At 65.1% G+C, this 22,885-nt stretch overlaps 1 protein-coding gene across 1 annotated transcript in view; it reads left to right on the forward strand.

Annotated features, from left to right (window-relative positions):
* The window catches only part of DNAH17 (dynein axonemal heavy chain 17), a 77,403-nt gene that overhangs the window by 43,954 nt on the left and 10,564 nt on the right, over positions 1-22,885 (forward strand). The window contains 22 exon segments of the mRNA XM_062175646.1: positions 126-274; positions 1,353-1,635; positions 1,726-1,899; positions 1,976-2,183; positions 2,901-3,066; positions 5,559-5,661; positions 6,095-6,242; positions 6,394-6,485; positions 7,930-8,091; positions 8,482-8,646; positions 9,361-9,552; positions 12,722-12,988; positions 13,853-14,014; positions 14,831-15,064; positions 15,488-15,652; positions 17,726-17,821; positions 17,905-18,122; positions 19,767-19,974; positions 20,064-20,179; positions 20,962-21,154; positions 21,292-21,527; positions 22,149-22,271. Of these exon segments, the coding sequence (XP_062031630.1) occupies positions 126-274; positions 1,353-1,635; positions 1,726-1,899; positions 1,976-2,183; positions 2,901-3,066; positions 5,559-5,661; positions 6,095-6,242; positions 6,394-6,485; positions 7,930-8,091; positions 8,482-8,646; positions 9,361-9,552; positions 12,722-12,988; positions 13,853-14,014; positions 14,831-15,064; positions 15,488-15,652; positions 17,726-17,821; positions 17,905-18,122; positions 19,767-19,974; positions 20,064-20,179; positions 20,962-21,154; positions 21,292-21,527; positions 22,149-22,271 (3,860 nt within the window).

The raw sequence follows: 22,885 nt of genomic DNA on the forward strand, positions 1-22,885 counted from the left end.
CCAGGGTGCACTGGGGCCGGGGGCTGGGGAAGCTGCTCCCCGGCACTTCCAGGAGTGAGCCCCCTCCCATGAGGCCTCTGGGAGCCCCTGATGCTGACAGCTCCCCACCCCCGGGCTCCCCCCAGGTGCTCACCTTGGCCAGCAACGAGCGTATCCCCTTGAACCGCACCATGAGGCTCGTGTTCGAGATCAGCCACCTGAGGACGGCCACCCCGGCCACCGTCTCGAGGGCCGGCATCCTCTACATCAACCCCGCCGACCTGGGCTGGAACCCGTGAGTGCGGCTGGGGCTTGCTGTCCCAGAGTGGGGTGGGGGAAGACCAGGCCCGCGGCAGACCTCAGAGCCGCGCCTTGGCTTGTCCGTCCGTGCCTGTGATAAACAGCGCACGCCGGGCCCTCGCTGGGCGCTGCAGCCGCAATGCCGAGAGGACAGGAGTCAGCCGTCGCCCGGCACTGTGACACACGTGTGCTCAGCACCCTGAGTGCCCCATGTGCCGCTGGGAGAGGGGCTCTCCCGGCCACGGACGGAAAGTCTTCCAGAGGGCTGAGGCTGGGGCTGCTGGCCAAGCAGGAGGGGGCGTCCCAGACGAGAGCCCACGTTTCTAGGGACCCGAGGGGTGCACGTGAGGTTCCACGCTCAGAGCCCACCCTGCGCGTGCTGCGGCTTTGGGCCAATCAGCCTCCCTCTCCGGCCTCCTTTTCCTCCCGCCGGCACTGGGTCAGACGCCACGGGGCTCTGCGAGACGCTCTCTCCCAGGGACACCCACTCATGGGGCCCCGGGAGCCAGGAGGGAGAGCTGGCTGAGAGGGAGGGCCGTTCCCGAAGCCGGCGGAGGGAGCGAGGCTCTGTTTCAGCGCAGGCGCAGTGTGAGCGTGGCGTGGGCCCCGGGGCACAGACACCGGCCAGCTCTGCGGGGCGGGGCCCTGGCCAGGCTTCTGAGCCCTGCCGAGAGCGGTTTTCCTGGTTCCTGGGGTCGGTGAAACCTTTTGAATTCCATCAACCTTGACCAAAGACAGCGGGTATAGGCCTCAAATAGAAAATTCTTTAAATAGATGCATAAAACCTCCCCAAGGAAGCCTGAGCCACATGGGCTGCCATCCAAGTCCCTCGTTTGGGGGGACCAGATCTGTGGCACAGTGGGTAAGGCCAGCGCCTGTGACACCGGCATCCACACAGGCTCTGGCTCGTGTCCCGGCTGCTCCACTTCCGGTCCAGTCCGCTCCTCGTGGACCCAGCGCCACCCAGGCGGCCACCCTGCCAGAACCACGTGGGGGACCTGGTCGGGGGGGGGGGGGCGCCAGGCAGACCCAAGGCAGCAGCCGCCGCCACCCCTGCCCCCTGCCCCGCCCAGGGTGGTGAGCAGCTGGATCGAGCGGCGCAAGGTGCAGTCGGAGAAAGCCAACCTGATGATCCTCTTCGACAAGTACCTGCCCACCTGCCTGGACAAGCTGCGCTTCGGGTTCAAGAAGATCACGCCGGTGCCCGAGATCACGGTGATCCAGACGATCCTGTACCTGCTCGAGTGCCTGCTCACGGAGAAGACGGCGCCGCCCGACTCCTCCAAGGAGCTGTACGAGCTCTACTTCGTGTTCGCCTGCCTCTGGGCCTTCGGCGGCGCCATGTTCCAGGACCAGGTGCGGGGCGGCGGGGACCCGGCTCCCCCTCCCACCCCGCTCTCCGGGCGCCCCCGTGGTGAAGCCCCCTGCCGGCCGTGTCTCTCACAGCTTGTGGATTACCGGGTGGAGTTCAGCAGGTGGTGGATCAACGAGTTCAAGACCATCAAGTTCCCCTCGCAGGGGACCGTCTTCGACTACTACATCGACCCCGACACCAAGAAGTTCCTGCCGTGGACGGACAAGGTGCCCACCTTCGAGCTGGACCCCGACGTCCCGCTGCAGGTCTGCACGGCTGTCCTGGGCGCTGGGGCCGCCCCTGCGCGCTACAGCCCTCCAGACCTGCCGACCCCTCCCCCAGGCCTCCCTGGTGCACACCACGGAGACCACGCGCATCCGCTACTTCATGGACCTGCTCATGGAGAAGTCGTGGCCGGTGATGCTGGTGGGCAACGCGGGCACAGGCAAGTCGGTGCTGATGGGCGACAAGCTGGACAGCCTGAGCACCGACGACTACCTGGTGCAGGCCGTGCCCTTCAACTTCTACACCACCTCGGCCATGCTGCAGGGTGCGCGGAGGGCCCCGCAGCCACCGGCCTTTCCCCCAAGGGAGGCACCTGGGTGGTAGCCAGGACCCCTGCCCCGTGTGCCCAGCCACCTGGTGGAGCGGGCGGGTCCCACGGGAGCCTCCCTCTTCCCACCTTTGCCTCCAACAGCTCCATTTACGCTCCCTGGGCCCTGGGTCCACTGAGTCCTGCCCGGCCACAGCCTCCCGTCCTGGGGCAGCGGGGAGGGTCCAGGCCCCACCCCTGCCCCCTCCATTGGGTGCAGCCGAGCCTCTGCCCTCTGCAGGGGTGCTGGAGACCCCCGCCCCCTCCCTCGGGGTGCCGGAGACCCCCACCCCCTCCGTCGGGTGCAGCTGAGCCTCTGCCCTCTGCAGGGGTGCTGGAGACCCCCGCCCCCTCCCTTGGGGTGCCGGAGACCCCCACCCCCTCTCTCGGGGTGCTGGAGACCCTCGCCCACCCAAGGTGCCGGAGACCCCCACCCCCTCCCTCGGGGTGCCGGAGACCCCCGCCCCCTCCATTGGGTGCAGCTGAGCCTCTGCCCTCTGCAGGGGTCCTGGAGACCCCCACCCCCTCCCTCGGGGTGCCGGAGACCCCCACCCCCTCCGTCAGGTACAGCCGAGCCTCTGCCCTCTGCAGGGGTGCTGGAGACCCCCGCCCCCCCAAGGTGCCGGAGACCCCCACCCCCTCCCTTGGGTGCAGCCGAGCCTCTGCCCTCTGCAGGGGTGCTGGAGAAGCCGCTGGAGAAGAAGTCAGGGAGGAACTACGGGCCCCCCGGCACCAAGAAGCTCATCTACTTCATTGACGACATGAACATGCCCGAGGTGGACAAGTACGGGACGGTGGCCCCGCACACCCTCATCCGGCAGCACATGGACCACGGGCACTGGTGAGGCGGCTGTGGGGCGGGGCCGGGGCGGAGAGGCGGGGCTGCAGGGCCGTGGGGGCATGCCCAGGACACGGGAGATGTCACATTGAGGTCTCCTCGCCTTGCCTAGCAGTGCAACCAGGCCAGCTGCTGTGGCCTGGAGCCCCCAGTGGGCTGGGGGACAGACCGATGGCCCCCAGCCAGTGATGTGTCTGTGCCCTGGAGTGAGGGGGTGTGGTTAGAGGGAGGGGCGAGCTCCCAGGGAAAATGCCCAGCTGGATGTATCCTGGGGAGGCCGTGGGGCAGCTGGGAGTGGAGGCTGTCAGGGCTGGCCAGGGGACCTCTGGGGTCAGGCGTGCTGGGCAGAGAGGGCCCCGTGCAAAGGCCCTGTGGCAGGAGGGGTGTGACACGTGGCGCGAGCGAAGGAGGCGGATGTGGTAGGAGCCTGAGAGCCCGGGCGGCTGGACAGAGCGGCGTTCTCCCAGGGGCACCGGGAAGCCCAGGTTGCAGCTTCAGGTTTGCAGCCCGGAAAGCTCAGAACATTCCGTGCAGCCCCCGTGTGAAACAAGCGAGCAGTCGGGCCGCGCCAGGATCCCTGGGACCGGAGGCCCGGAAACGGAGGCGCGGGGCTGGGTCTCAGCTCCAGGAACAGCCAGAGCGGGCGTCCGGGGCAGAGCCGTCCGCCCCGTCCCTGCCTCCGCCCCCCTGCACGGCCCTGATTCACTGCTCCAGGCGCGGTGGGCTGTGAACAGGGCAGGGGCGTGGGGCTGCGCTCCCAGGGGGCCTGGAGAGCCGTGCACATGAACACAATGTACAGGTGTAGGCTGGAGGCGCAGAGACCCCGCCCCCGGTGGCTCCCCTAGGAGGCTGCCCCGGCTCCCCCACAGCCCCTTCTGAATCTTGATGTCCCTGGGGTTCACCTGCCCGTGGGAAACTTGCCGAGACTTCCGTGGCCTGTTCCCAAGAGGGACCTCCACGCCGCACGCGCGAGCCCTGCGTTCCCTCCCTGAAGTCCTGGGGAGGCGGCTGAAGGAGACTCCGGTGTGCAGATCCCTCCAGAACCCCCAGCGAGGGTGGCCGGCTGTCGGTAAGGAGAGGTGCCCAGGGCGCAGCTGGCACACAGACCGTGGGCCAGAGGTGACCTAGGAATTATGGAAGGAAACGGAGGCGGGGCCGGCACTGTGGCACAACAGGTGAAGCCACCTTCTGTGGCGCCAGCATCCCGTAGGGGCACCAGTTCAAGTCCCAGCTGCTCCACTTCCGATCCAGCTCCCTGCTGTGGCCTGGGAAAGCAGTGGAAGATGACCCAAGTCCTTGGGCCCCTGCACCCATGTGGGAGACCCAGAGGAAGCCCCTGGCTTCTGCCTGGCCATTGCGGCTGTCATGAACCAGCAGACGGAAGAACTGTCTCTCTTTCTGCAACTCTGACTTTCAAATAAACAAATCTTAAAAAGAAAAACAAAAAACAAAACCATGGACGAGAACAGCCCCGTGGCTGGAGGACAGGTGCGTCTCAAACAGAAGTTTCCAGAGCATGAACCGAAGGCAAAACGTTGGTCAACGACGGTGTAGGTCAGGGTGGAGACCCGCGGACCGGCGGCAGAGAGCTGGCGAACGGGAGGGTTGCTCGCCGCGTGCGCAGCTGACCGTGGATTTGCACTCGGAACCCAGAGAGAATCCCCGCAGGCCAACAGGAGGCAGCAAACCCCAGCGGAGGAAAAGGCAGAGGGGCTGGCGGCGCGGCGCTGGGCTGAGCCACCTCTTGCGATGCCAGCGTCCCGTATCAGGGGCCGGTTGCTCCAGTACCGATCCAGCTCCCTGCTAAGGCGTCTGGGAAGGCAGCAGAAGACGGCCCAAGTGCTTGGGGCCCGGCCACTCACGTAGGACACCAGGACGGAGCTCCTGGCTTCGGCCTGGCCCTGGCCCAGCTGTTGCGGCCGTCTGGGGAGTAAAGCAGCAGATGGAAGATTCCCTCTCTCCCTCTCTCTTTCTCCCCTCCCCCGCCTTTGAAATAAATAAAAAAGCTTCCAAAAGACACTTAAAAATGCATAATAGGAAAACCCCGTCAGGCAGCAAAAGCAAAAAACTCTCACGAACTCTGTATCCTTCCGTCAACGGGAGCCCCCGGAGGCTCAGCCAGCGCCCGGACGCCAGGGAAGTCACTCGGTGTTGACCAGTGGTGTCCGTCAGGGATCAGACCGCCAAGCACCCCCCGCCCCGAGAGCATGCCGGCCCCGCCACGTGCTGTGTGGGGTCGGTCCCTGGGCCCTGGGCCGTCCCAGGAACCCACGGCTCGGGGGGGGGGGGGGATGCAGGGCCATAGGGAAGCCCCTGGCTGAGCCCCATTCCAGGAGGGAGCTGGCGCCCCTCCCGGGCCTCCTCCAGCTCACTCTGGCGAGCAGGAAGTGACCTCAGCGATTCCTCAGCTCCTCCACGCCCCGGGGAGGGGGGGGCGCTCCTGGGGGCCCCTCCAGGTGGGGGGCACGGCCTGAGCGCCCGCCTCCCTCGCACAGGTACGACAGGCAGAAGCTGACGCTCAAGGACGTCCACAACTGTCAGTACGTGGCCTGCATGAACCCCACCGCGGGCTCCTTCACCATCGACCCCAGGCTGCAGGTGAGCCGGACGTCCCGGGTTCAAGTCCCGGCTCCAGCCCCGGGTCCTGCCTTCCTGCTAACGCAGAATGGGCGGTCGTGGGACCACAATTGGACATCCATGTGTACGCGGGGTCTGCAAAAAATCAGCAGATGCGTATTCTGGAAAAAGGATGCTTGGATGCCACAACTTTTTCCACCGAAACAGACTTGGCTTTTGGTTCTGTTGTCCGTGTGAGTCAGTACGATCAGTGTTGAAGGCAATTTAAAGTTTATTCGAATTAACCAATGCGAGGCACGGGGACTAACTCTGCCCTCTCTGACCATGCACACATGAACCTGACCGTGGGTCCGGGTAGGGGTGAGGGTGGGGGTGCGGGTGAGGGTGGGGGTGGGGGCCGGCCTCAGGCTGGTCCCGGCACCTGCCTGACGCGGCTCACGCCCGCTCCGGGCAGCGCCACTTCTGCGTGTTTGCTGTGAGCTTCCCCGGCCAGGAGGCCCTCACCACCATCTACAGCACCATCCTGACACAGCACTTGTCCTTCCGCTCGGTCTCCCCAGTGGTCCAGAGGATGGGCAGCCAGCTGGTGGCCGCGGCCCTGGGTGAGCGGGCTGGCCGCACCCTCCCCCCTCCCGTGGGAGACACCTGCTCCTGGTGGGGGGGCGCCACCTCCTGGTCCTGTGGAAGCTTTAAGCTCGGCTCCTGCGGCCGCCCAGGGCAGGTGAGGACCCGTGGGTCTGTGTCCTCCGCCAGCCCTGCACCAGAAAGTTACGACGACGTTCCTGCCCACGGCCATCAGATTCCACTACGTCTTCAACCTCCGGGACCTCTCCAACATCTTCCAGGTACTGCTCCGGCGGCTGCGGCCCAGCCCCTGACGCAAAGGCGCTCGCGTCCCCCGCTGCACTCGGGAGAGAGCCAAGGCGGCTGTGCGCTGGAGACGGCGGGGGCGTGGTGGTGGTGGTGATGGTGATGGTGGTGACGGTGGTGGTGATGGTGGTGGTGATGGTGACGGTGATGGTGATGGTGACGGTGGTGATGGTGATGGTGGTGATGATGGTGACGGTGATGGTGACAGTGATGGTGATGGTGACAGTGATGGTGATGGTGACGGTGGTGATGGTGACAGTGACGGTGATGGTGATGGTGACGGTGATGGTGACGGTGACGGTGATGGATGGTGATGGTGATGGTGATGGTGATGGATGGTGACGGTGACGGTGATGGTGATGGATGGTGATGGTGATGATGATGATGGTGATGGTGGTGATGATGGTGACGGTGATGGTGACAGTGATGGATGGTGATGGTGATGATGGTGATGGTGATGGTGACGGTGATGGTGGTGGTGATGGTGACAGTGACGGTGATGGTGATGGATGGTGATGGTGATGATGATGATGGTGGTGATGGTGATGGTGACGGTGACGGTGACGGTGATGGATGGTGATGGTGATGGTGATGATGATGATGGTGATGGTGACGGTGACAGTGATGGTGGTGATGGTGATGGTGATGGATGGTGACAGTGACGGTGATGGTGACGGTGATGGTGATGGTGGACGCGGTGCTGCTCCCCGCCGCTGACTGCTCACCTGAGCGAAGCGCTGGCCTTGGCCCCTTACGCTGCCATTTTCTCCTCCAAACAACACGGAGGTCGGAGCCCGCAGTTTGCCCGTCTCCCCTCCCCCCCGCCTTACGAGCCGGCTCAGACGGCAGGCTCTCACAGAGGCCCGTGCGTCCTCACGGCCCCTTTGTCCGCGCTGTGTTCAGCCGCCGACAGCACACGCACTGGGCGAGTGCCCGCTGACTTGTTGGCCTGGTGGTTCTTCCCGCTGCAGTGTGAAGCCCGCAGAGGCAGGGTCTGTCCTGTGGCCGCTGTGTCCCCAGGGCCCTGGCCAGGCAAACGGAGCCCCAGGGTGCACCTGCCGGACTTGGCTAGCACGTGGCCAAGCCGGGGCTTGGCCCAGACAGGTTTGCCGTGGAGCCCACACTGGTGCCCTGCGGCTGTGCTGTGCCTGGCCTCCCTGTCCCTCCCCGGCCCCAGGCTGTTAGAGGAGCCCTCAGCCCTGTCTTGTGAGGTAGACTCCCCCTTGTGTTCAGCACACGCTCTCTGGCTCCCGGCTGTGTCGGACCTCCGAGAGCTGTGGCTTCCCAGGCCCCGAGCAGACGCGGTACCAACAGCCCGACAGGTCACTGGCCGGGGGAGTGGCCGCCCTCCCCTGGGGGGCGCTGGACTCGCCCTGGTGATGCAGCTCTCGCCGACCCGGCCGTCCCGGGGCGGGGCAGGGACTCCTGTTTTCCACAGCAGAGCTCCTGAAAAGCCCCCTGGACCTCGTCCGCCTCTGGCTGCACGAGGCGGAGCGCGTGTACGGTGACAAGATGGTGGACGAGAAGGACCAGGACACCCTGCGCAGGGTCACCATGGCTTCCACCAAGAAGTTCTTTGACGTGAGTCAAGCACAGCTCCCGCTGCGAGCCGGGGAGGCTCCGGGACGCAACCCCCGCCCTGGTGGAAGGACCCCTGGGCGCACCCGGGGGGAGCCACGGGAGGTCCCTGAGTGAGGAGGCTGAGGGCGTGATGAGCTCCCAGCATGCTCTGCGGGGGGTGTGTCCCCGGTGTTCCTGGCAGAGTCCCTTTTTCAGACATCATGATGTGGCGGGGGTTGAACCTTGCACCAGCGGGGTTTGCTGGGTGGTGTGCAGAGCCCACGGCACCTGCAGCTGGGAACCCTGGGGTCCTTGGCCTGGCCTCCTGGGGACCCTCAGGTCAGCCTGGCTGCGTTAGCTCCCCATGAGTCCAGGGCGGCGAGAAACATGGCTCTTCGCTCTTCCCTCTAGGAGCTTGGCGATGAACTCTTGTTTGCCAGACCAAACATCTTCTGCCACTTTGCCCAAGGGATTGGCGAATCCAAATACTTCTCCGTCACGGACGTGGCTTACCTGAACAAGCTGCTGGTGGACGTGCTGGACAGCTACAATGAGGTCAACGCCGTCATGAACCTGGTGAGCCCCTGGCGGCCCCCGGCGCCCGCCCCAGGGCGCACGTGTGCACCCCCGCCCCAGGGGGCGCCGGGTCCCACCTGTTCTCTCGGTGCCATGAGGAAGCTTCATGTATCAGCTGGGCACCGTGAGAAGTTCATTAAAACCACTCGGTGTATTGGAATAGGCATTTTTTAAAAGCTCCATTTATTTACTTGAGAGTCAGAGTTACACAGAGGAGAGAGAGAGAGAGAGGTCTTCCATCAGCTGGTTCACTCTCCAATTGGCCGCAATGGCGGGTGCTGTGCCGATCCGAAGCCAGGAGCTTCCTCCTGGTCTCCCATGCAGCTGCAGGGGTCCAAGCACTTGGGCCATCTTCTACTGCTTTCCCAGGCCATAGCAGAGAGCTGGATCGGAAGTGGAGCAGCCGGGACTTGAACCAGTGCCCATATAGGATGCCGGCACTGCAGGCGGCATCTTTACTGGCTATCCCACAGCGCTGGCCCTGGAATAAAATTATTGAAAATTTACAAACCCTTTGTTTCTGGAAGTTTCCATGCAATATTTTCGGACCTCGGTCAACCGTGGCTAGCAAACCTCAGGCAGTAAAACCACTGACGGGGGGTGGGGGTGTCTAAGGCTGGCTGATGCCCAAAAGGCCCCCCCCGGGGGGGGGGCTGCGGGGCCGGGGCAGAGCAGGGCCACCGCGCGGGCGACAGGCCCCTCTCCGCCCGCCAGGTGCTGTTCGAAGACGCCGTGGCGCACATCTGCCGCATCAACCGGATCCTGGAGTCGCCCCGCGGGAACGCCCTGCTGGTGGGGGTGGGCGGCAGCGGCAAGCAGAGCCTCTCGCGCCTGGCGGCCTTCATCAGCGCCCTGGACGTCTTCCAGATCACCCTCAAGAAGGGCTACGGGATCCCCGACCTCAAGGTGAGTGGCGGCTGCCCTGGGGGCGGGGGGCAGAGCGCTGGGGCGGCCCCAGCAGCCCCCGTGGGAGGGGCTCTGTCTCAGGCGCAGCGGGCAGCCCACACGCTGCGCGACCCAGGCCGATGAGAGCAGCACGGGCTCCACGGCTGCTGGGAGCCTTGCCCAGCCCTGTGGACGGAAGGACTCGGAGTCCCTGCCCGGCGTCCAACCACTGCCTGGGCTCTGGCCGGGACCCGCGCATGAATCAGAGGCTCACGGGTAGAACAGGTGGCCGTGGCCGCCACCTGCTGCTGCAGTTTCCTGTGGATTTCTCCTCCCTTCCTCCCCCTTCTCCCAGGGACTGGGTGCCGTCACACACTCTCGGGCCAGCCCAGGTCCCCGTGAAGGCGGCGAGGGGCCCCGAGGTGGTGTGGACCACGTGGCGGCATCACAGGCCTGCCGGGGCAGCCAGGCCAGACCAGTGCCAGAGCGGGGGCCCTGTCAGTCCTGCCCACTGTGCAGGACTCAAGGCAGCGGTTGGGGCACTGGGGGCGAGGCGTCCACTGCTCCCCAAGCGGATTCCGCTCTGTTGGTCAGCACTGTCCACGCCCTGGGTCAAGGGGGAGGGTCTCCTGGGACGTGAGTGCCCCAGCGTGCAGCTCCTCCTGGCTCTGAGACCGACGCGGCTTGCTCACTGACCACGGGTGCTGGACAGCAGGGCTGACCCCGCCGTGGGACCCGCGGCAGTTCCGGGGCCGGGACTGTCACAGGGCACCCGGAGCTGCAGGCGCCCCCTGGAGGGATGCTGAGTGCCCTGTGCAGACCCCATCGCTGTGTGGGCAGGGGCGGGGGCCCCGGCACTGCTCGGGGACCGTGTGGAGGACAATCTGAGGACACAGAGACTTCTAGAGGTGACACCGGGCGCTCAGCTGGGCTCCGGGAGGCAGGATTGGCCGCCTTTTGTACGCCCACAGCTGGGCTGCACCGGCTCTCCATCCTGGGAGCGCATCCGAGACGGAGCCGTAAGGATGCCCCGTCAGCCGCGGGAGGGGCCGCCGTGGACCCGGTGGCTCCGTCATTGTGGGCAGGAGGGTGAGGGGCAGCTGACCTTGTGTCCTGCGCCTGCCCGCCTGTCTCACACCCCTGCACCCGTGCCCTTGGATGGCCTCCCACGTCGTGGTTCCGTGTCCCTGGCCCTCTGTGGACACAGCGAGGGTCCCAGGCAGAGAAGAGGACCCTCCCCCACACTAACGTCCACCCCGGTGCCTGTCCACACGCGCAGCCCTGCCCTGCCTGATGGCCAGAGGGGCGGGACGGAGCAGGGCTGAGCCTGCGGCACTGGTGACAACAATACGGGCAACGGAGCCAGCCTTCGCCGGGCCAGGCTCCCAGGAGGGAAATGAGAAAACACGACCACGGTGCCACCTTCAGGACGTCGGCATCTGTGAAGGGCAGGGGACAGCGGGAGGTGGTGACCCACACGCAATGGCTCGAGGGGACTGACCTCGCAGGACAGGGGCCACCAGACAGAGCTGGGGTTGGCAGAGGTGCGGGAAGTGCGCCTGGGGAGGTGTGGCTCTGAGAGCTGGGGCTGGCACAGGTGCAGGGCGCGGCTGGACACAGAGCAACGCAAGGGAGGGGCCTCTGCGGTCCAGCAGCCTTCCGGAAGCTTCCGCCGTAGCCTGGATCCGCAGTGGTAACCTTGCAGACCCCTCCTCAGTCTAACCGATCTGAAACCTGAACTTGGTCATTCATAGCCCGTAGGAGGAAGCCTTGGCCACCCCGGGAGACGCAGGCATGTGGGCTGGGGAAGCCCGGCCAGCCAGCCTGGAAGGCGCCGGGAGGGGGCCTGCGTGCGCCATTCAGACAGCTGTCACCGGCTCCACGCTGAAACACGGGAGAGTCTGGAAGGCGCTGCTGACCCGCGAGGGGGCCGCGCGCCCCAGGGGCTCGGAAGCCACGTGTCCACGATTTTCCAGCTCAGAGCATCCCCTCACTGTCCTCCTCTTTCCCATTTGTCAAAAAATGCGGACTTAGGGGCAGGCGTCTGGCGCAGCGAGCTGCCTGCAGACTGTGTGGGACGCCCCCATCCCGTACCAGAGCCCCGGCCCTGCGTCCAATCCAGCGTCCAGCTGATGAGCTCCCCAGGAGGCCACAGTGCTTGGGTCCCTGGATGGAGTTCTGGGCTCCTGGAGTCGGCCTGGCCCCGCCCCGGCTGTTGTGGGCGTTTGGGGAGTGAGCCAGCAGGTGGAAGACTCGCGTCTCCCTCTCCCCTGTCTCCCTCTCCCCCCCTCTGCCCCTCTCTGATCCTTTCCTGTGAAAATGAGTAATTTTTGAAAAGTAAGGAGTTTGAGGCTGGCTTTTGGCCCTCGTTGCACCCCAGTGGCCTCAGACAAGGAGCCGCGTGGTGTCGCCCTGTGGACGGGTGCGTCTGGTGTGTACTCTCCAAAGGTGGCGCGAAGCCAGCGGAGCGCCGTGGCTGACGCCTTGAGAGCCTGTTAGGCCCCTGCCGAGGCCTGTGGGGCTCCCCCGGGACTCCGTCGAGCCCTGAGGTGCCCTCAGTACTCACGGTGCTGGCAGGTTCCTTCCTGGGCACACACATGGCGTGGCCTCTCCCGCTTCCGCCTGCTCTCCTGGCTACCGGAAAACCATCGGCGCGCATCTTTGTGGAGCTACGTCTCCTGGCCCAAGCTGGGGGGGGCCCTCTTTGGGGTCTGCATCTGAGATGCTTGTCTTTGCCGTATGCACGGCACAACACGTGCCACACGACATCCACCGTTGTCACACGTGTGGCTCACGGGCACTGCGCACAGCCATGCACTTCATCCTGCAATCCGGAGCCAGGCTCCACCCAGCGCCGCTCCCCGGCCTCCCCTCCTGGCCCCCGGCACCACCTCTGTGACCCTGCCTCCCCCAGGGATGTCCTGTCGGTGAAATCACACTCTTGCCCTTTTGTGATCGGCTTGTGTCACCGCCGTGTCCCCAAGGCCTGTCCCTGCCACAGCAGGTGTCGGTGTGTCCTCCCGTTTGAAGGCCAACGGTGTCCCCTGAGTGGACGGACCGGGCTGTGGGTGTCCACACTCCTGGCCGCCATGCACATGGCCAGGCCCCACCCACATGGCTCCGTCTGCCGCCCAGGCCCCGCCCCTGCCCCTCCCCGGGCGGCTGTGCAGGGCGCCTCTCGCCCGTGCAGGTGGACCTGGCCGCCCAGTACATCAAGTCGGCCGTGAAGAACGTGCCGTCCGTGTTCCTGATGACGGACTCCCAGGTGTCCGAGGAGCAGTTCCTGGTGCTCATCAACGACCTGCTGGCCTCGGGCGAGATCCCGGGGCTGTTCGCGGACGACGAGGTGGAGAACATCGTCTCGTCCATGCGGCCGCAGGTGAAGTCCCTGGGCATGGCCGACACGCGGGAGGCCTGCTGGAAGTTCTTCATTGACAAAGTGCGCAAACAGCTTAAGGTAGGCTGCGCCCCAGCCCCACCTGCGCTGCCCGCTCCCGCGGGGCCCCAGGCGCCCAGGGCACCTCCCGATCAAGCCATCCGTCACTGCCTGGGCCAGCGCCCGAGCTCGGTGTGGAGCCGGCGGCTGCTCCTTCCCACCGTGTGGGAATCTAGGGTGGGGGTGGGGCTAGCTTCGTGACAGAGCTCAGGGCCAAAGAGGCGCGGTACACACACCCCCTCCCCACGCGCACCAGGTGGGCGGGCACAGTAGGCTCCTGCCCCGGACGCACCCTCTGGTCCTCACCCCCCACCCCGGGGAGGGGCAGCCCCGCAGCTCTGCCTACAGCATCCTTTCCCGTGTGGCGCTGCAGAGGGAGGGGCCTCTCCATCTCCCCTCCTGCGCTGTCTGTCACCTGTGGGGCTCAAGGAGCACCTGACAGTGCCACCTGCTTCCCGCTCCTACTCGGCACCTCCCTGCCAGCCCCAGGGACAGCCACGTTCAAAGCCGCCCCATGCAGCGCCCACCAAAGAAGGGACCAGAGAGGCAGGGTGGGGGCAGCAGGCTGGGGCTGCAGGAGTAGCAAGGTCCCCATCCAGCACGAGGACCCGGCACCTGTCCCCACGGCACCCACTGCCGAGGGTGTCCAGGGAGTCCCCTCCCTGTCTGGGGCTCGGCCACCGTCCCTGAGGGCCCAGAGGCTCCGTGTGTCCTGCTGGACTGAAACCAGACTGCAGCCCTCCCTGGCCTCCAGCCTCACCTGCCCGGCACGGACGCCCCCTCCGCCCGCCCTGGCATTGCTGGCGGGGGTCTTCCCGCCGGGGTGGACGGTTGCCCTCCACGCCGCCGCCCCCCACCGAGCAGCTCGTCCGTGACCGCACCCAGGTGATCCTGTGCTTCTCCCCTGTGGGCTCTGTCCTGCGCGTGCGAGCGAGGAAGTTCCCTGCTGTGGTCAACTGCACGGCCATCAACTGGTTCCACGAGTGGCCAGAGGACGCCCTGGTGTCCGTCAGCGCCCGCTTCCTGCAGGAGACCCCGGGGATTCAGGTGAGCGCCGAGGCCTCCTGGGAGCAGGGCTGGGGAGCGGGGAGAGGCCCGCAGCCTCGAAGGGGCCACCAAGAGCCCAAGAACCACTGGTCATGGGTTTGTGAAAGATTGATGACTGGCTGACTGATCGGGACGGGATGAGAGATGGCGAGATCTTCCATCTGTTAGTCCACTCTCCGAATGGGTACAACAGCTAGGGCTGGGCCAGGCCGTGACGAGGAGCCTGGAGCTCCATCAGGTCTCCCACGTGGGCGGCGGGGGCCCAAGCACTCGGGCCATCACTGCTGCCTCCCAGGGTTCACCAGCAGGAAGCTGGATCAAAAGTGGCGCAGGGAGCTGGCGCTGTGGCGGAGCAGGGAAAGCCGCCACCTGCAGCACCAACATCACACGTGGACACCAGCTTGACGCCCGGCTGCTCCACTTCTGATCCTTGCAAATACATAAATAAATCTTAAAAATAATAATAAAAAAAAAATCAACAGTGGAGCAGCCGGGATTTGAACCAGGGACTCTGATATGGAAATGGGCATCCCAAGTGGTGGCTTAACCCACTACATCACAATGCCTATCTCTGATGCAGTATCTTTGAAATGAAAATTAACGCCGAAAATTCACAAAGGCGGGGATACTGAAACTCTAACAAAGACAGGCCGTTGCATTTTGCTCCCCGTGTAGGCGGTTCAGGGGGCTGGAGCCCACGGGGCGGCTCCCCATGTGTTGACTGTGATGTGTGTCCAGGACGTGGGCTCAGCCCCGTGCGGGCGCCTCAGGAGGGGAGGGGGCGGCCTCAGGTGCCCGACCTGTGTCGTCTCTCAGCCGGAAGTGAAGGCGTCCATCAGCCTGTTCATGTCCTACGTGCACACGACCGTCAACGAGATGTCCAAGGTGTACCTGGCCACCGAGAGGCGCTACAACTACACCACACCCAAGACCTTCCTGGAGCAGATCAAGCTGTACCAGAACCTGCTGGCCAAGAAGCGCACGGAGCTGGTGGCCAAGATCGAGCGGCTGGAGAACGGCCTGATGAAGCTGCAGAGCACGGCCTCCCAGGTGGGCGGCGCCCGCGCCCGAGGCGGACCACGTGGACCAGGGTGCCGGGCCCGCGCCCAGGGGCAGGTTTATCCCGCCCCGCGTGGTCAGTGGGGATACAGCTGTTCATAGGCACCATCGGTACGTGAGCCTGCTGCAGTCCTGCCTGGCTTCCAACACCCTCTGGCCGGGGGTAGGCCTGGCCGCCTCGTCTTTACCGCCCCCTGCTGGCGGCTGTGGGCACACCCACTGCCTGAGTGCCGAGCCGGCTGGGGTCTCCCCTCAGCACCCCCTGCCCCGGGCAACGCCCAGCACTGCGGCTGTGAGATGGTGTTTATCCAGGAACAACCTGGACGTGTGGCCCTGTGTACACAGCCGGCGCCGAGTAAACGCTTGGCTCTGAGACCCTGAAAATGCAGGACCCCCCCCCCCGGCCACTCCCAGGTGGATGACCTGAAGGCCAAGCTGGCGGTGCAGGAGGTGGAGCTCAAACAGAAGAACGAGAACGCGGACAAGCTGATCCAGGTGGTGGGCGTGGAGACCGAGAAGGTCAGCAAGGAGAAGGCCATCGCGGACGAGGAGGAGGTCAAGGTCGAGGTCATCAACAAGGTGGGACCGCAGGACACCACCACAGCCCGGGGACGAGGGGCTGCTCTCGGGAGAGGCTGTCCTTGGGGGACGCCCTCCCCACACAGCCGAGCGGCCCCCACGTCCCCGGGGAGCCCTGCTGAGTGGCACCCCCATTTGCACAGGATGCCAGTGACCCATGAGTGACAGGGGTTGCAAAGGGGGGGGGTGTCATGGGCTCGGGTGGGCTCTGTGCTGGTCCTGGTGGGGACAAAGGCTGAGGTCCCACTTGGGAACAGCTCCGTCGCCTGCACCGTCACCGTGCAGTTTGTCACCTCTCGTGTCATCGCCCTGCCTGTGTGCACCTGCTGTCACCCGGCAGGGCCTCCCCACCCCCCCACCCCCGCTACAGACTCGAGCAGGTCTCCGCCCACACAGGCAGCCAGAGCTCCGCCCCTCTTCTCACTGTGGCCTTCAGAACCATGCCCCTGCGGGCAGATGGGAAGATGGGCTCCGTGTGCCAGTGTCTGGCCAGAGGTGGCACAGCTAGGTCCGAGCGGGACGCAGGTCCTGCCTCGCTGCTTTTCGTGACATCTGTCTGGCGCCGACTCGAGGCTGCCAGTGCCCCTTCCAACCTCCATCCGGGAACGGCCAGGGAAGCATCCCTCGCTCACCTCCAGGATTTTCCCCAAAGTAGGGTGCAAAAGGGGATCTCTGGTGGGTTCCGGCCGGAGCAGGAGGCGCCCCCAGCACACAGGGGAGGATTCGCTACGACCCCGTCTCCTGTTTTTTTTTTTTTTTTTTTTTTTTAAATATTTATTTGAAAGGCGGAATGACAGAGAAACAGATCCGTTTGCTGATTTACTCCCCAAAGGCCCACGGTGCCCAGGGCTGGGCCAAGCTGGAGCTAGGAATCCATCCTGGTCTCCCATGGGGTGGCAGAAGACCAAGAACTTGAGCCATTGTCCCTGCTTTCCGGGGACTCGAACGGGTGCTGCATATGGGACGCAGGGGCTGGCACCGTGGTATAGTGGGTGAAGGCGCCGCCTGTGGTGCCGGCATCCCATATGGGCACCAGTTTGAGTCCCGGCTGCTCCACTTGCAATCCAGCTTCCTGCTGGTGTGCCTGGGAAAGCAGTGGAGGATGGCCCAAGACCTTGGGCCCCTGCACCCACATGAGAGACCTGGAAGACTCTCCTAGCCCCTGACTTCGGATCGGCGCAGCTCCAGCTGTTGCAGCCATTCGGGGAGTGAACCAGTGGATGGAAGACCTCTCTCTCTCCCTAACTCAAATAAATAAATAAATATATATATATGTATACACATACATACATACATACACACACATACACATACACACACATACATACATACATACACACATACATACATACACGCACATACATACACACATACATACATACACATGCATACACATACACATACACACACATACATACACATACACATACATACATACATATATATATATGGGATGCAGGCATTGCAACAGGAGGCTTGGCCTGCTGCACCACCATGCCACACCCTCCTTTCCGCCCTCCTTGGAAGCCCAGCAAAGCAGTCTGTCCCTGGCCACTGCTTTATTGTCCCCTGTTCTCACCCAGTCCTGTTTCTTGTTGATACCAAGCTCCCCTGGTCTCCCTGCTGGGATCCCAGGGCTCTTTTCGGATCCAAAGAGTGGATGCGCATGGGTGAATGAGTGATGCAGGCGTGGGTGAATGAGTGATGCAGGCGTGGGTGAATGAGTGATGCAGGCGTGGGTGAATGAGTGAAGGCAGGAGGGGGGTGCGCAGCCACGTAGGTGAGCGGGGCCGTGCTCGCTCTGTGAGTGGGAGGAGGAGTCACGCGCCGTGCACTGCTCCAGTTGGAAGATCACACAGGGCCCCAGACAAGCAGACCAGAGCGGGGGCGGGGTGGGGGTGTGGGGGTCCCTGGAGTCCCCTCGGTCTTGGAAGCTGAAGCCAGCAGAGGGCGTAGTTCTCGTCCCGGATCCTGACCTGGTGAGGGCCAGCGGCTGCCCCGCCCCTCGCTGTGGCCCAGGCCCCCCACCCCGCCCCCGCCCCATCTTCCCTCTTCCTGTCTGGCTCCTTCCAGAACGTCACAGAGAAGCAGAAGGCCTGTGAGACGGACCTGGCCAAGGCGGAGCCGGCCCTGCTGGCCGCACAGGAGGCCCTGGACACTCTGAACAAGGTAGCAGGTGGGACCCCGGCCCGAGAGGGGCGGCCTGACCTGGGGCGGGGGGACATGCCCACGGCCACGCTCGTCGCCTGCAGAACAACCTGACGGAGCTGAAGTCCTTCGGGTCCCCGCCGGACGCCGTGGTCAACGTCACGGCCGCCGTGATGATCCTGACGGCGCCGGGGGGCAAGATCCCCAAGGACAAGAGCTGGAAGGCTGCCAAGATGATGATGGGCAAGGTGGACAGCTTCCTGGACTCGCTGAAGAGGTTCGACAAGGAGCACATCCCCGAGGCCTGCCTGAAGGCCTTCAAGTGAGCCTGCGCCCAGCCCCCGGCGGTGCACCTGCGGGGGGGGGGGGGGAGCCAGCACCTCCCCCGGGGGAGGGCGCAGAGCTGGGCGGGGCTCCGGGATGGGGGCGGCCTTCTGGGCAAATCTGCTACCCCTGAGCTGTCAGGGTGCCGAGGCGAGGCGTGGCCCAGGCTCGCGGGGGGTGGGGTGGGGGGTGGGCATCCCCCATCGTCTCCCCCACCGAAGAAACCTGGGCAGGTGGAAAGGGCCGTGCCTCCACACCTAGGCAGCCCCTCCCCACGCAGCTGACCAGCACAGCATCGGGAAGCCCTCGTGCCCCGGGACCACGAGGGGGCTGTCCCTGCCGGAGCGGCAAACCACACACGTGCACACGCGTGTCTGCACACGCACACGGGCAGTGCTCACTCGCAGGGGCCCCGTCCTGCCCCTCTCCATCTTCTCGCTGGTCTGATGGAGGCCCCCGTGGGATGACCGCTGACTGGGAGGGCCGGCTCCTCTCGTGCTCCTCGTGAGGGGGATGGGCCACTGAAGCCATCTGGTGGGTGCAGGGAGAGGCCCGTGCAGGCCCAGCACAGGCAGGTGCGTTCTGGAATGTTCCTTTCACAGCTGGAGTGACACTGTGTCCACAGGGTTATTCTGCTGCTTTTGGGTTTTTTAATCTAACATCGCGACCAAAAAGATCTTTCCTCTCCGTTACTAGAACACTTCCTGAGCTAGATTTTTTTAAAAATTTATTTGCAAGCAGAATTACAGAGGCAAAGAGAGAGAGAAAGGTCTTCCATCCACTGGTTCACTCCCCAGATGGCCGCAACTGAGCTAGGAGCTTCCCCCAGGCCTCCCACACAGGTGCAGGGGCCCAAGGACCTGGCCCATCTTCCACTGCTTTCCCAGGCCACAGCAGAGAGCTGGATGGGAAGTGGAGCAGCCGGGACTAGATCCCGCGCCCGTATGGGATGCCGGCTCTGCAGGCAGTGGCTTTACCCACTACGCCACAGCACAAACCACCCCCCATCTGCTTCTGAGCCAGCTTCCTGCCGATGCACACACTGGGAGGCAGCGGTGACGGCTCAGACCCAGGCCCCTGCCACCCACAGGGAGCCCCAGACCCCTGGCCCCGCCTTGGCCCCGCCCTGGCCCCGCCCTGGCCCCACCCTGGCTGTTGCAGGCACTTGAGGGGTGAACCAGCAGATGGCAAATACAGCGCTCACTCGCTCGCTTGCTCTCTCTACCTTTTGGATAAAAGGAAAACATTTTTTAAATATGTTGAAATTCATACATCCAAGCAGGCTTCAAAAACTGTGTGGAAATTGTGTATTATGAAAAAAAAAAAAAACCACGCACAAAGCTTTTGCACCAAAATACTCTTTCAACTCCATCTCCCGTGGCCGCTGTGAGCGCCCCTCTGCCGCAGCAGGAACACGGAGGAGGCCGGAGCCCAGCCCCGGGGCAAGCCCGAGTCGCCCCGTCCTTCGCGCCTCACACCCAGAGCCCTACTTCAGAGGCCAGGGTCGCGTGTGTCTTCTCTCAGGAGTCGCCGAGGGGCCCCCAGGACCCCTGCCCCTCCTGTGTTGTCCTCGGCACCTGGGATCGGGGCGGCAGCCTGCAGGCCGAGCCCCGCTCAGCGCCGGCCGCCGTCCCCGCGCCAGGCCCTACCAAGGCAACCCCACCTTCGACCCCGAGTTCATCCGGTCCAAGTCCACGGCGGCCGCCGGCCTGTGCTCCTGGTGCATCAACATCGTCCGCTTCTACGAGGTCTACTGCGACGTGGCCCCCAAGAGGCAGGCGCTGGAGGAGGCCAACGCGGAGCTGGCAGAGGCCCAGGAGAAGCTGTCCCGCATCAAAAACAAGATCGCCGTAAGCGCTGGCAGCTCCCACGGGCCCCCGCGCCGGCCCTGCTCCCACTCCTGGCCGGGCCGCGCCGTCACCCCGCCCTGTCCTCCCAGGAACTCAACGCCAACCTCAACAACCTGACGTCGGCATTCGAGAAAGCGACCGCCGAGAAAATCAAATGTCAGCAAGAGGCCGACGCCACCAACAGGGTGATCTCGCTGGCCAACAGGTAGCCGGCCCTCCCGGGGCCACCTCAGAGCCGGCCCTCAGAGCCACAGCCCACCCTGTGGGGGCAGAGCTAGTCAGGGTGCAGGCAGGGGAGGCTCCTGTGTGTTCCGTGGCCTGGGACGGGGCATCTGTGGTGTCAGCCACTGCCCCCCGCGTGGCGGCAAGGAGCGCGGGCCGGGGTCACTGCACGGCCAGCATGCGTGCCATTCCTAGCCGCGAGCCTGACTCTGGACGCCCGGGCGGCGCTGTCCACTGGCGACCTGGCGTTTTAGCTTCCCCAACGGCCACGTTGAAAAGCCTCACAAGAGCGATCAGCATGAGATCATTAAGGAGGGAGCGCGGGAACCGCGGGGTTGTGTGGGGCTCCTGGCTGCCCCGGCCTCAGAGCCTCTGCCCCGTGCCATATGGGCCGGGAAAATCCGAGCGGTCTCTGGGTCATGAGCAATCGGGGGGCCCACCCAGGCGACCCAGGTGACCCAGGCGATCCAGGCTCTGACGCGTGGAGAGCCCCTAGGGCTGGGGGCGTCAGTCGACTGGGGGCCCAAGACACTGCACACTCCCTGCAGGCCCCGCCCCACCAGCGCCAGGTGCCGCACTGGGCCTCCCTGGTCCCTACCCAGACTCCGCCCCCTCCAGCCAAGCGTGGGCTCACCACGTGGACAGGGCGTGGGTGCCGATGGCTGGGGCAAGCGCTGAGGCCCCTGGCTGGGCCCCGGAACTCGCTGGCTGTCACCTCCTGGCGTGTGACCCGTGTGTGACCCGTGCCCCCGCCTTCCCGCGCAGGCTGGTGGGGGGCCTGGCCTCGGAGAACGTGCGCTGGGCGGAGTCGGTGGAAAGCTACAAGTGCCAGGGCGCCACGCTGTGCGGAGACGTGCTGCTTGTGTCCGCCTTCGTCTCCTACGTGGGCTACTTCACCAAGAAGTACCGCAACGAGCTCATGGAGAAGTTCTGGATCCCTTACGTCAACAACCTAAAGGCAAGGAGCGCCGCCACCCTGTGCCCGGCCCGGGGAGGCCGCGCTGCCCCCTTGCCTGCCTGGCCGAGGCTCCCCGTGTGGGCGTGGCCCCGCCTTCTGCACAGCGCCCCTGGGAGTCACCTCCGGCCCCTCGGCAGGTCCCCATCCCCATCACCAAAGGCCTGGACCCCCTGAGCCTGCTGACGGACGACGCGGACGTGGCCACCTGGAACAACCAGGGCCTCCCCAGTGACCGCATGTCCACGGAGAATGCCACCATCCTGTGCAACACGGAGCGCTGGCCACTCATCGTGGACGCCCAGCTGCAGGGCATCAAGTGGATCAAAAACAAATACGGGGGTGACCTGAGGGCCATCCGCCTGGGCCAGAAGAGGTGCGGGCGCCGCAGAACCCGGCAGCGGGGGGCGGGGGCAGGGGCTGGCGGGGGGCTGGCGGGGGGCTGGCGGGCCCCTGCGTGTGCGCCTTGGGTGTGGCACATGCGGGCACGTGGAAAAGCTGATGGACGACTGAATTGAAAGACAAGTTCATTTTGGTGCAAAACCCGTGGAAGTCCGCTCCGAGGGGTCGTCACAAGTGCGTGGAGAACGCGCACACCCCGGAGCTCGAGACCGGCCTTCGGGTTCCGGCTTCCCACGCCCTCTGGTATCTGCAAGGCGCACACCTGCAGCCCGACAGACGCCCGCGGCGCCCACGCCCGACCCCGGGGCCGGCGCAGGGCTGCTCTCCCTCCGCCGCTGCCTGCTGCTCCTATGGACAGGGCCAGACGCGGGCCTGGGCTCGGGCGCCGCTCAGCCGCTGGCCGCACTCCGCTCGTGCGTGAGAAGCAACGGCAGTGAGCCGACTGACGGGGTCCAAGAGAGGAGATGTGGGCCTGGAGCATTTGGGCAGCCGGGAAGCTGCGCCCACGCCCAGCCCGTGAGCCACACACGCGAGCTGGCCTAGCAACGGCTCCCTGCCGGGCCCGGCCGTTCAGCGGCCTCTGCTGTGCCCACAGCTACCTGGACATCATCGAGCAGGCCGTCTCGGAGGGGGACACCCTGCTCATTGAGAACATCGGCGAGACTGTGGACCCCGTGCTGGACCCCCTGCTGGGCAGGAACACCATCAAGAAGGGCCGGTGAGTCGGCCCCCGGTGCTGTGGTCCCACCCGGGGCACCGCGCCCAGGCCCGGGGCTCGAGAGGGTCCACAGGCGGGCACGGTCCTTCGTGGGACAGTCTTCTGTTCTCGGGAATTTTGCAAATCCCGAGAGAGGCCAGGTCGCTCTTTAGACATCAGTGAAACTCCCAGGTCATGAAAAGAACCTTTTCCAAGTGCACGGTCCGGCAGGTGGTCAGCCCCTGCCCCGACCCCGATCCTCAGCACAGGGACATCCCCGGGGGGCCGCATGTCAGGCGGTGGCTCCCCGGCCCCAGGCGACCCCGCCCCTGCTTCCCGTGGTCCCACACCCACAGATGCACGGCAGGTCCCCTTTGGCATCTGGCTCTCTTTACCGGGCATGGTGTGCTCCAGGCCTGTCCACCCTGTAGCCTGGGTCAGCGGCCCCATTCCCGTTTAAGGCCGGACACATCTTCTTGCGAGACCCCACCGCTTTGTGGGGTCGCTTTGTGACATAAAAAACAAAACAGGCCCCACCTCTCCATGCAGGGGTGCGGCAGGGGCCAGCTCAGAGGAGCAGGCCTTGCATGAGTGCCCACACCCGAGGCGTGCACGTGGGCAGGGGTCCCCGAAGC

The sequence above is a fragment of the Lepus europaeus genome, chromosome 18, assembly GCF_033115175.1.
Source record: "Lepus europaeus isolate LE1 chromosome 18, mLepTim1.pri, whole genome shotgun sequence".
Classification (NCBI taxonomy): domain Eukaryota; kingdom Metazoa; phylum Chordata; class Mammalia; order Lagomorpha; family Leporidae; genus Lepus; species Lepus europaeus.